The sequence below is a fragment of the Notolabrus celidotus genome, chromosome 16, assembly GCF_009762535.1.
Source record: "Notolabrus celidotus isolate fNotCel1 chromosome 16, fNotCel1.pri, whole genome shotgun sequence".
Classification (NCBI taxonomy): domain Eukaryota; kingdom Metazoa; phylum Chordata; class Actinopteri; order Labriformes; family Labridae; genus Notolabrus; species Notolabrus celidotus.
The window spans coordinates 24,501,577-24,514,505 of NC_048287.1; the positions used below are offsets into that span (position 1 = coordinate 24,501,577).

Here is a 12,929-nt window from a genome sequence, read left to right on the forward strand (position 1 = left end):
GAATAAAGTGAGTCTAGTCCACTTGGCAGCACAGCAGGCATTGTGCAAAGCCATTCCTCACTCAGTGAACTGTGGTGAAGCCGGGGGAACCTGTGTACTGCCCTGGCTGTCTCAGCAAGTTTAACGACCCTCAAACACTCACGCACAAACAGATATACACACACTGACACAGTCCAGGTATGCACACTCATATACACTACATACACACACATACACACACTGGGCCCAGGCACAGATGGCAGGGATCCAGCAGTGCTATGAAGTGCACAGAGGAGGAAAATAAGACTGCAGCAGTCAGAGGAGAGTAGAAACAAGAGAGAAAGAAGCCGAGGATTATGGGAGGTTGAGACTGTAAGATAAAGCTTGATATCTAAAAATATAAATCTAGGATGACAGGCTATCTGCTCTGGCAGTTTTTGGCAGGGGTATTACAGAAATGATAGCTTGGCATTGTTAAATCCATAATTCATGCTTGCCAGTTTTACAGGGTGCTTAGGAAGCGATTTGGAAAGGTGACCAACAACACTCGGGAACTGTTAGTCAGCACAGAGACGCTGCAGTAAAACGCAAGCCATTATGCAATTAATGTGAGTTGGATTGGAGAGTGATCCAGAGGTTTAACTGTGTGTTGGGTGGATGCAAGGGGCTGGGACGACAGAGACATTTAGCAGAGATTATAAATTGGCTAAATTTCTCTCTATTGTCAGGGATGGGAAGCAGAGAATTCCAAACTGAGTATGAGCTCAGGGACCAACAATTGGCATAAAGGTAGGAAGACAGAAAATTAGTTGCAACAACTACAACACAGGAAATATAGTTGCTGTGATTTTAAGTGAGGCAGGGAATGCTCTACTCTTGCCATTTTTCTTTACATTTACTCTGAATCAATTTTTTTCTCTTCCTTCATTAAAGTGGGGGTGTAGGGGGAGGTAGAGCGTACAGCCTTACGTGGCTGAGATCCAGCTCACACATACTTCTTACCTTGCCTCTTCCTCCCTTGTCTTCTTTCTAACATTTCTACAGACTCTTTTCTGTCTCTCCTGTCTTCCCTCACTTAAGTGGGAGTGGAGGGGGAGGCAGAGCGTACAGCCTGACCCTGGGCTTAGCTCTAACCCACAATGGCTTATTGCCCTGGTTCTGCCTTCCCAGGTTTCTTCCTAACATATCTCTATAGACTGTTTTCTCTGTCCTCTCTTCCTTCATGAAAATGGAGAAATAGGGGGGAGATAGAGCATACATCCTCACCCTGGGTTGAACTCTAGCTCACACACGTTTCAAGCCTTTGCTCTGCCTTCCTTGTCTTTTCTCTAACATCTCTCTACAGACTCTTTTCTGTCTGTCCTCTCTTCCTTCATGAAAATGGGGGAATAGGGGGAGGTAGTCTGTACAGCCTTACTCGGCTGAGCTCTAGCTTACCCAGGCTTCTTACTTTGGCTCAGCCTTCCTGGTTTTCTTTCTAACATCTCTCTACAGACTATTTTCTGTGTCTTCTCTACCCTCTATGAAAAGGGGGGTAGGGGGAGAAAGAGTGTACAGCTTCTCGGGGGTTAGCTCTTGCCCATACAGGCTCGTTACAACCACACTCTCTACAACCCTTTTCTCCATTTTTACTTTTCTTGTGTACATTGGCGTAAAGGGTAAAGTTGGAGGTGAGAGCTTGTATGGAAGGTGGTGGTTCCGGGATGCCAGAGCTTAATTTGAACCTCTTAAAGGTGTCCTGAGCCTAACTTGACTAGACCCTGGTGAAAGGGGGTGTCCACTTGATAACCCTGATAATTAACTGACTCTGGCTGCTCATCTGGCCCCATTTATCTTCATGTTTGGGTCTTGGGGGACATTTGGTGCCATGTGGTGGGGTATATAACCTATAGAGCACAGATACTGGAATAAAGACATAATGGGTTTCTTCTCTGTGGGCTTACCCTTTTCTTTAGAGCATCTTGTGTTTATTTGATATGCATTGTTTTAGTCTAGTAAAGCACTTTGTAAAAAGAGTTTAGTAAAGTGCTTTATATATGAAAATATTATTCTTACAATATAAGTGAATGGGTTATCTACTCAACAGATTTTTTTACAAGGAAAATGAAAAACAAAAAAATGCTTAAGCTTATTATGTAAGGATTTTGAATTCAATGCCAATATGCATGTAAGCCAGTACAGTCCATTCTGATGAATGTACTTTCTACACTTAACATAATGCATCTCAGTTTAAATCAATCTACAATATATGGAAGTTGATATCATGGCTATAGTGAATTATGGATTCTGATTGGCTGGATGTTGTGCATTATGTTGGGATATCGCCCAAGTAAGTGTCCATTATCAAAAATTAATGGACACCCTGAAGCCAATCAGAGACAAGTATCAAGCCGGGCCAAGTTATGCCTTTGAGTAATGGAACAGAAAACCCCAAATCTATGACATAGGTCTTTGATTGCATTTTTAGATGAATGTGATGAATACATGTGGTACTTTTAAGTGACCTCTAACACTCAATATTATCCTGTAACTGCAAGTAAGAAATGTCAAGCAAACAGGGTCACACAGATGAATTGTAGAGGTGTAGGAAGCGTAAAAAGTTACGAGGGAGGCTTTTAACATTAATGTGGCACAATTGTGATATCATGTGGTTTTGAAAGATGTGGGAAAGATTGGAAGATTAGTAAGAAGAGGGTGCTGCTTGCAGGTGGTGCATAAGAAAATAGCTGAGAGATGAGCTGGTGGAGGTAAGTGATGTAAAGCAGGCGATTTGTAGTCTAACGGTCTGTAAGTGTGTGTGTGTGTGTGTGTGTGTGTGTGTGTGTGAGTGTGTGTTTGTATACTGTTTCTGTGCCCCGATGTGTGATTTCATGCCAAGTGAGGAGCCAAACAAGCAGGTGTGTGTGTGTGTGTGTGTGTGTGTGTGTGTGTGTGTGTGTGTGTGTGTCATTGAAAGTAACTGGGAGAGTGGGCATATGTGTGTGCATGTGAGGTGTGTTTGTGTGTTTGTGTGTTTGTGCACGTGATGGTGGGAGAGATTGGAGTGGATCTCAGGGCCCCGCTGGGTCTCTAGCACCAATTACTGTACCCTGCACATCTGCTGCCATCCTACTGAGCACAGAGTGTGTTCGGGCACCGCGCCCACACACACATACAGACACACACACACTGAGCATCACTGCAGCAGTAACAAAAACTTCACAAACTCTTTAAAGCTTCTCCCTTCACCTGCCATTCCCATTAACCTCTACCTCATCTTCTCTGTCTCTCATGTCTCTCCTCCCCTCAACTTTTTTGCCCTCCCCCCTCCTCTCATCCTGTTTTCGCTCTAGGACCTCAATTGCTATCTGTCAGCGGAAAATGGGCCTTGATGTAGCTCGGCTGCTGCCGGCGTACAGCATCCATGCCACCGCACTACTCTCCTCTCCACTCGCCAACCTTCTCTTCCTTTTCCATCCCCCCGTCACGCCCCCTCTTTGTTGTGAGCTTTGACCCCCTCCTTTTGTGTGATATTGAAATGGTCGAAGTATTGCGCTGTTCTTCCCAGTCCTCCCCTCTCTTCTTCTTCTCCCTCTACGCCACTTTTCTTCCAATCCCTCCATTGTTACCAAAAATGATTACCCCCTCCACATGTGTGATATTGAAATGGTCAGGTTCTGTTTCCCTTCACATTTCCCATCTTCCTGGAATGCATCAGAAATGATTGATCCATCCTTCCTTCATCTAACTAGCATTTTAGAAGTTGTTTTCTTAAAGACAGCGCTAACAATACTTGTATATCAACTTTTTACAAACTAACATTAAAACCTGTTTATCACAAGTAAATTACAGGAAAAAAAATGTCTAATTTTAGGGTTCATACTGCCAATGTCAGCCAGAGTAAAGCAACTATGTAATTAACTATTCACAATGAAACTGAGACTCACCAAGAACAGATGAAGAGGTGCTTGAATGTAATGAACTAAGAAATTATGGTGTTTTTCAGGTAGACAATGTTGACCTGAACTTGTTTCTCTAGATGCTAATTCTAAACTCTGCAGCCCATAAAGTTGGTAGCAGGCTATTGCTTATTGCTAGTTTCACAGGCCCAAAAAGTTAGCCATCACTCCCAGAGTCAAAAATAAAGATGATCTGCGATGGGTGCTGAGATTGCCTTGTTCGTAACAGAGGTCATGAACTTCTTTTCTGCAACCAGAGGTAGTCAAACTACCCCCTCCCTTCTTTGATCCTTGGATAACCTGGTCCCCCTTTTGTGCTTCCTTTTATCTTCCACCTGCCCTCCTTTGTTTTCCCTTTGTTTTCCCATTCTTTTCCCAGTGGTATTCCTTTCCCTTCAATCTGCCAATCTATCTCTTCCTTTCTGCTTGATCTCTTTCATCCTCCTCACCCGTGGTGATGACTCCCTCCAGCCGAATGATGTTGGAGTGGTCAAACTGCCCCAGGATGCCTGCCTCGCTGAGGAACGAGCGCCGCTGTTTGTCAGAGCAGCCAGCCCTTAACGTCTTTATGGCCACCGGCAGCTCTCTCTTGCTGGGAAGCTTCAGGCAGCCACGACACACCTCCCCGAAGTCACCTGTAGGGAGAGACAAAGAAGCAGAGGTCATGATCCCTATTGAAAAGAGAACAACTAGAGGGGTCAGAGGAAGAATTGGGGCGGTCCAAAGTGAAGGTACGGAGTGAGGAGATGAAAATGGAGTGAGAAGGACTCAGGGAGAAAAAGGGCAAATGGTTAGAGCAGAATCAAATGGAGAAATACAAACATATCAGGGACAAAGAGAGATGACGCAAATGAATCGACACTGTTGAGAGACACGAAACACAAAGGGATCAAAGAGAGATCAAAGATGGGGTGGAGTACAGGTGAAACAGTGGAGCATCAAGTACAGACAAGGCAAACATAACAGTGAGAACAGCAGAGCTCGATTTTAGCACAGATCGGTCTGATTGAGCTGGTTTCTCCAATTTGTCTCAAGGCACGTAAAAGGAAAGTGCAAAAAATGAGTTGCCACAAGATTACAGCAACTTGTAATAATCCCAACTCTGTCTGCTGCTTTAGACCATACTGTGATTTCATATTTCATGGACAAGGCAGAAGGGTTAAGAACTATTTGCTTCTGTTACCATTTCTTAAAAAGGAGTTTCATCATTTCTACTATGCCATACTCTCCATTCTTATTACATTTTTTCTATCCTGCTTAAAAGTGATAGAGGCACTCCACCAATTTACCACATGAAGTCAATTCACTCATCACAAGGAGGTCGGCATGTTCCCTCTCAGCATGTACAGAAAGTTGTTTCTTGTAAGAGCTGCTGTGTCTCTGAAGAGAGCTTTAAAAAGGCTGAAAATCCCAGACGACACATAAAACGTGGGATGCTGTGCTCAAAAGACAGTGCAGGCAGGGACTTACAAAAAATACCACTGAGTTGAATGCTAGGAAATGTACATTTAAAGATTTTAGGAGCTAGTCCTGCATCTATGTGGTGTTAGAATAATGGGGAAAAACAATTCTGACTGAGAGTATTTACATGAAAACAACCCAATTGAATTTTTGGAGAGTTTGCCAGAAGAAGCTACTGAGAAATGTCGTAGCAGTACTATCTCTGCATTTAAACGATTACAGGAAAAAAAGTCTCTGACTTGGCTTAAAGGGTTCATAAGCTGGGACAACTCTTTGGACAATCAGATAGACTTTTGGTCTGAGTTAACAAACGTGACATCACGTACATCTTTGGCTACAGCTGAAAAAACAATGAAAGCTGGATGAAAATGGAAACTTTTTCAAATGTCTACTTCAAGATGTTGATTTAACACTTTTCACTGGAAACTCTGCTTCTGTCAAAAGATTCTTCATAGTCACCCTTAAGCTAACACTGATTGTCAAGTTCCATTACAAGTATATTTTTGCACTGTTGGATTATTGTGCATAACAGTCACCAAAGAAAAAGTTTAAAGAGGGCAGCGGGTTGCAGATTCAACCACATCAGGCTGTCGTTTATTGCCCTCAGGTACATACTGTAGCTATTAGAGTTCCTGCTATTTGTCAGGTATCAATCAACTGCGCCAGCATCCAGGAGCCTGGAGTGGAACACTGATGGAACCATATTTCCATCAGTTGATAAGTTGTTGAACTAAAGTATTGGACATCCTGCTTCCACCCTGTTTTCAATCAACTTCCAACTTTGAAATTCCAGTAAGTGCCCACTAAGTGCTGGTTCTCAGAAATAGCAACGGTAGTTCTGCCTCCTTAGAGCTTGTGGAAACACCAAGGCAGGAAAAATAAGTTCGGTATTCACAAAAAGTGACCATCCAGGGAACACACGGATGCATGGTATCAGCATTATAACTCAGAATATATCTCAACGAGTCACAAGTTTCAACAGTCCAGATTTGTGAGTCTCATGACTTACCTGTGTGCACAATTCTCTCTATCTTGATGCTGGAGTTGTCCAGCTCCTTGGCAAAGGCGTGCACAGCCTGCATCAGATCCTCGCAGGTCTCCGGGTCAATGTAGGTCCTGCGTGTTGGGATCTTGACTGAAAAGACAAACACACAATATAAGACATACAAAACACACAAATCGTGCAATTAGAAAAGGCCTTATGAGGGAGAATTTTTTTTTAGTCCATGAAAATCAATAAGACATCAACACTTTGTCTACATTCTTTCGTACACGAGGAAACAAACATGAAATATCTCTACACAGATGAAAGTCTGGCAACAAAATGTCCACATTAGGCAGATAAAAGGAACCACTCTCACATTCAGACACCATTTCACTGTGGAAAACCAAATAAATACACACGGCTAGCCCTGTTTTGATAGCATCGAGAGACGTCAGTGACCCTGAGGTCACCTCTTGCTCTCAACACAAAGGAAAACATTCCCTACGTCTACGATTCTTTGAGCTTCATTGAGGCTACATTCAGAGCAGGAATTGGTTTTTCTTCCTCTGTCAACAAAGAATTTCTTTGTATGATTGTTGAACATTGGACCAAACTGTTGTGTCTCGGAAGAAGCGCCTGCTCTTTGATCCAGAGACGGAAATCAATACTCCAGTTTTCGCATTGATGTTTGAGAAAGCTGGAGAATTTTGCTGCTATCAAGGCTCATTATATCTGCAGGGAAGCTTCAAATAAGGCAGTCTGACATGTTTAGCTGTGCGGTTATAACAACCTAAAAATCTCAAATAGATTAAAGTATCAGATTTTTAAAACTAGTTTAAGATGATTTTTGCCATTTAAAAGATGCAAAATCTGAGGCTTTGTGTATTCCAAATCTTTGTGTTTGACCTTGTGAGCTCTGGAGGCAAAGCAACAAAATGGGATCAAAGTCTCTGGGCGCTCAAATCTGACTTTTCTTCAATGCAGCTTTAGTCTGATTGCAGGGCTTCTACATGAGGGCTCCTTTTTTTTGTCTTCTACTGCTTGTTTCAAAATGTTATCTCATTCACACACACATGCAAAATAACAGACGCATACAAACCCATTATGATCTTCAGTCAGAAACTAGGACAGGACATAACAAACGATAAAATGCTGAGACCGAGAAACCTCAAAGTGTCACTGCACTTGTTCATGACTCGCCGCTTTATTTTTGTTTGCTTTAAGAGTTTGGGTACGAGACAGGTACGTCCCAAAAAATGATGACAGCTTTGCTACTTCAGCAAAAATATCTCCTTAAATAACATTACTGCACGCCATCTATCTACAGTCTGACATTTGACAAATAGCCTAGTCAGTATGAGAGTGATTTAATAAGGGCTGCACAATCTGCTAACATAGAAACACAGCATTTAGCTGATTTAACTAAATGTGGAGTCAAAACTCAACAAGAAGATTAACATTTTCATGCCCTATCAGACATTCTTTTATGAAACCACCTTCTTGACACTAATAAAAAAATGATAATTGCAAATTCACTTTGACATTTAAAACCGCTAGTGAAATTGGCTCCTGTTGTTTGGCTTTACACGACAAACAAATCCTGATTCCTCAATGAGCCTCTTGTTTCCCTTCATCGACTGCCAATAGTATTTACCCATCAAGAAGAACTAGTGAGCAGATAGCCAATGATCATTAACCAACAGGTGCAGATCTTAATTTAATGACGTGTGGCCCTTGTTGGTAGGTTTTAAGGCACATATCCTCAGAAAGGATCTTGGAGTTTCCCCAAAATCCATGTAGCCCTCCTTTTGAAATGTGATTACAGCTCTAGATCGACCACCAAGATCCTATACCGGCTGCCTCATAACTGCTTATTGATCCAACACACACACATGATCTCTTGTGTGCACAGACTTGCTTGCAGATTTGTTTGAATACAGACACACATCGACAAATAAAGCCCAATTACAAAGCAAATGAAACCTTTCTATTCAATGCCGAGGGCTGAGTGGAGGATCGAAGACGTTTTTTCGGTCAGATAAGGGGATTTCAAACACGTTGGTGAAGCTTCAGCTGTGCCGCTCATGCATATGAGAAGTGATGCGTTTATTCTTCATAAAATGAGCCGTATAGGCTGAGAATGGCTGCAATTTAGCACACACAGAGGCACACACAGGCACACACACACAAGCGTATGCTTCATTGACTCAGTGGCTGATTAGTTTCAGGGTTAACAGCGTCGCTGACATGAGCGATTGAGGGGAAGCTGAAGCATGTTCACACTCGGCTGCATAATCTTCAGTGGGCCACAGAGTGAGCATGCTAAACCTCAAAGTATCATATTTCCATTTTTAAATAAAATGCAACACACTTCTTGCTACCTTTCTTTATTCATTCCTCAGAATACAGTCAGTCTTACGCAATCAAACTCCAGCTGATGTTTAAACCTGCTCTCTAAATGAAGAGTGCAGTTTCTTTCCTCCTCTGCCCCTCCCCGTTGCGTGTTTCTAGGTCACATCCTCGGACATAAAACTAATGTTCTGAGCAGTGTCACTTATGATGAGTCTCTCCATCTTTGCCAACTCACTACTTACCCATCATCATCCCTCGTTCCCTCTTACAGCACCCTTCACTCACTCAATCATTTAGCCTACTTTCTCCCTCCATCTTCCCCTCCACACGCTACTTTATTCACTCATTCTTACCCCCCCAAGTCTTTCCGTGTTAAACTTCGGTCGTTGTGTGTGTTTTTAAGAGTCCACCAAGCGAACAGATGGGACAAGAGAAGAGAAATTAAATGAGGCTTGCTTGACACTTCCTCACACACTCCATATTTTCAGACGAGGCAGACCTGCAGCACCGTGAGCGGTGGAACGAGAAGTGGACCCAGGAGAGAGAAGACAACAAAAAAATGTGTCTGTGTCTATTTATGATGCATCCATGTTATGAAAAAAAGAGGGGGGAAAAAAGGTGTCTTGGAAAAGGAGGCCAAAAATGTATCTCAGTGTGTGTTTGTGTGTGTATTGCGTGCTTGTCAACTGTTGGCATGTCTTTGTTTGGGCAGATTTAATTCCCAGCCGCATGGCTTCGGCTCATTATTCATCAGGCATAGTGCTCCAAACCTCTCCAGAGGGCTAAGCATGCTGGGAGATTAAACAACGCAAATGAGCATGCACACACACACACGCTTCCAAGGAAACCCTCTCAGTACACACACATACATCCACAACATTAGCAAAGCAGTAGCACGCACAATTACACCTAAACAGGAAGAGATACGTCAAACTTCTATTCAGTCACTGTCAAACAAAACGGCTATTTAGAGAGTTTAAAATAAAGAAGCAAAGAGGCATAATCTTGTTTGACAATTTTTTACAACAACTCAACATTTAGCATCTGTTTTGGGGAGCGCTATCAAGCTAACGCCACTTTTTCTGCAGCTTCTGCCCTCTTTCTCCCTCCCCCTTCCCCCATCTCCGGCTCTTTATCCTTCCCTCCTCCTCCCGATTTCAATCTTTCCCCATCAAACTCAGCTGCACACACACACACACACACACACACACACACACACACACACACACACACACACACACACACACACACACACACACACACACACACACACACACACCACCTAATGGAGTGTGTCAGTGTGCTCAGAGTCAGCTGAGCGTGCCCTCAGAATTAAGAATTAATGCCGTGGCACCGATGCCTCAAAAGTCATCCGTAATGCAGACGCGTGTGTGCTTCCGTGAATTCCGGCACACGCGACAGGGGAGACAAAGCATTCATTGACATATTCCTCTCTCTATCCTCAGTAACACACACACGTATACACACACACACACACAGATGACATAGTGATCAGCGCTGTCACTTACACTGGAAGTAAAGTTCCTCGTCTCCCTCTTGAGAAGCTTTGCTGTAGCCGCATTGTCTGCGAAGAGAAACAAAGACAAGCGTCAAGGCGGTGTTTTATCCCACATGGCAGACACAAACAAACACAGGCATCAGACTTGTGTGTTATCTTATTAGATTATAAGGATAATAACTGGGTACAAGATGAAGTGAAGATTAATTATGAAAGTGGAGAATGGATTAAAACAGGCATTTGGAACAACCCTAATGGAGAATAACGAAAAAGATCTGGGACCCAAAAAGTGAAAATCCTGCCTGACTTTGACTTCACAAACCACAAACACACTCTTAGGTCTGGAAGTGATACTCTCTTGTTGCTGCAGCCTGATGGAGTCTTTAAGAACAAGATCAACACACTTACACGCATGAGCTAGTGTGCTCTCCACACGTATGTGCACACACAGTTATCTCTCATCCCTCGCCACTACAGGAGGTCTAAAGAGGAGAGAGCTCTCTATGATCTGCTGATGGTTTTTCGGCTTAGAGGAAAACTTGGCTCTTTACACTCACTAACACACATAAGGCACAAACATACACACACACGCACACTCACTGTAAGTGACAGATTAACAAGTGATGAACAGACAGTCTGGATGGCCAGCACCATGCTTACTTGGATTAGAGAGAGGGATGAAAAACAAGGAGGACGCAGCCAAGGAACTGGAGAATGTTTTGATGGTGAAATCTACAGTACGTAATAGATTTTTTCACAAAACAAGGCTGCTGAAAAATGATTTCTTTAAATGAGTCATATACTGTATGTGGAAATACCTTTGGACAACCTTTCAGCTACATCCTTCAGAAGTATAAGCAGTGTTTGTCTTGAGTCATAAAACAGAACTTTATGTTTTTGTCAAGGCTGAGAAGAAGCCAGTACAGGAGCGCTAAAATCTGCAGTTCCCTGCATGGCCACTTGAGGCTGGCTCCAAAAGTAAGTCATTTCCCATTGGGATCCATTATGCAATGCTCTAGTTAACATCACATTTTTTAAATGATGACAACTCAATAATTCTAAGGCATTTAACTTTCTATCAGGGCTGAAAGTTAATAATTTGGTCATGGTAAGTCAGTGTCTAGCTTTGGCTAGGTGTCACCTCAGCTGATGCAGGTCACGAACGCCACATTGGAAGGATTTCACCTGCTGTGGGCGAACAGGACACAGGAGAGCAAGACTGAACTAACTGGTAAAGAAGGCCAGCTCAGCTCAGTCCTGGACCCTGTGAAGGTGGTGGCTAACAGGAGAATTATGGCCAATCTGTCGTCTTTGATTAACATTTCTTTTCTATATTTATTCTTGTTGAAATTCTTGATCCAAGATGGCTGCGCGCATGGACGCTGTGGGTGGTTGCTCCTTCGTTAGGTGCATTGTTTTGGCACCTAATGAGGACTGCACCTTTCAATTTTATTGTAGCTACTTGTTGCAATGACAATAAAGGCATTCTAACTATTCTATGTTTGTAAATGAGAATTTGTTCTAAAACATTTTTTACCTGGTAAAATAAAGGTAAAATAAATAAATAAATAATGGATTAAAACTCCTGGTGTATTTGTTGATACTTTGGGAGGATTTTAAATGTTCAAATGTTAAACTTACCATGAAGTTTATAATGCAGACTGACTGTCAAGCATGTCTGTTCCTCACAGAGATGGGATTTATAGCTCTTTGAAGGGAGCTGGATTTTCTGGATTGGCTCCTTTCAAGGAGCCGTCCAAAAGGCTGGTTCCTTTTTATATTAATCAATTTATTTTTAAGAAGCCAGCCTGGGGCTCACTACTTTTAACTGGGAAATAATCACTGGGAGGATGATAAAAATAAAAAAAGAATGGCATGCAACTACAAATTGGTTCCCATCATTTGTGTGAGAGCCGGCTGGTTTAGATTTGGTTCATTCATGAACGTCACAACTTTATTGTCTTGGTTTTTTCAAGGTTTAAAAACCAGTGCTTGCTATACTTGGCTTGTTAGCTAGCTTCTTCAATGTGTCTCATAAGTTTATGTAGCTAGTGCATTGTTTTTATTGGTTTAATGATTAGAAGTCCAGCAACTTTAACCTTCTACTTTTTATCCCAGCATAGACGTAGGACTATAACATCAAGTCCGTTAGCTCCCTTAACTTTTTCAGTCTGATAAATAAACCACTCTGTTCAGCCGCCACAACAAATAGATTCTCACTTATTTGGAAACAAAATGAGATACCTGCCTCCCTACCAGCTAATCAATTAGCAAACAGAACAAAGTGTTTAGCTTTGATCACTTGGCGTTTGCTAACTCATGCTTCATCATACTTGAACCATGCATGATTTTTGCCAATGAGTTTATGCCTTATCATATCAAGGAGTGGATGTGGGACATTATTGTGTTGAGAGGGCAGGGACAGCCTGGCCATCAGCTTTAAGTGCAAAAAGGCAAACAGAAGGGTCAATGACCTTGAGCAGCACCGTTTGTGTGTGGACAAATCAACAATCACATGTGCCTTTGGAACAGGCCTGGGCATGTTTGAGTGTGTATGTGAATGTCCGGGCACATCATCACTTAGTACAGAACCAGCGCACATCTGAGTTCATCAAGAGTCTGCAAACTCACAATTTTTGTTCCAGAGCATGTGTGTGTTCATGCTCATTTCTTTAGATGTGTGTTTTTATATGAG

At 42.4% G+C, this 12,929-nt stretch overlaps 1 protein-coding gene across 1 annotated transcript in view; it reads right to left on the minus strand.

The window, feature by feature from the left end:
• LOC117828239 (ephrin type-A receptor 7-like) overlaps positions 1 to 12,929 on the minus strand; it is a 203,196-nt gene that overhangs the window by 15,369 nt on the left and 174,898 nt on the right. Inside the window, exons 9-11 of the mRNA XM_034705270.1 lie at positions 10,245 to 10,300; positions 6,388 to 6,513; positions 4,367 to 4,552 (exon numbers count right to left, since the gene is read on the minus strand). Of these exons, the coding sequence (XP_034561161.1) occupies positions 4,367 to 4,552; positions 6,388 to 6,513; positions 10,245 to 10,300 (368 nt within the window). The remainder of the gene's footprint in view (positions 1 to 4,366; positions 4,553 to 6,387; positions 6,514 to 10,244; positions 10,301 to 12,929) is intronic.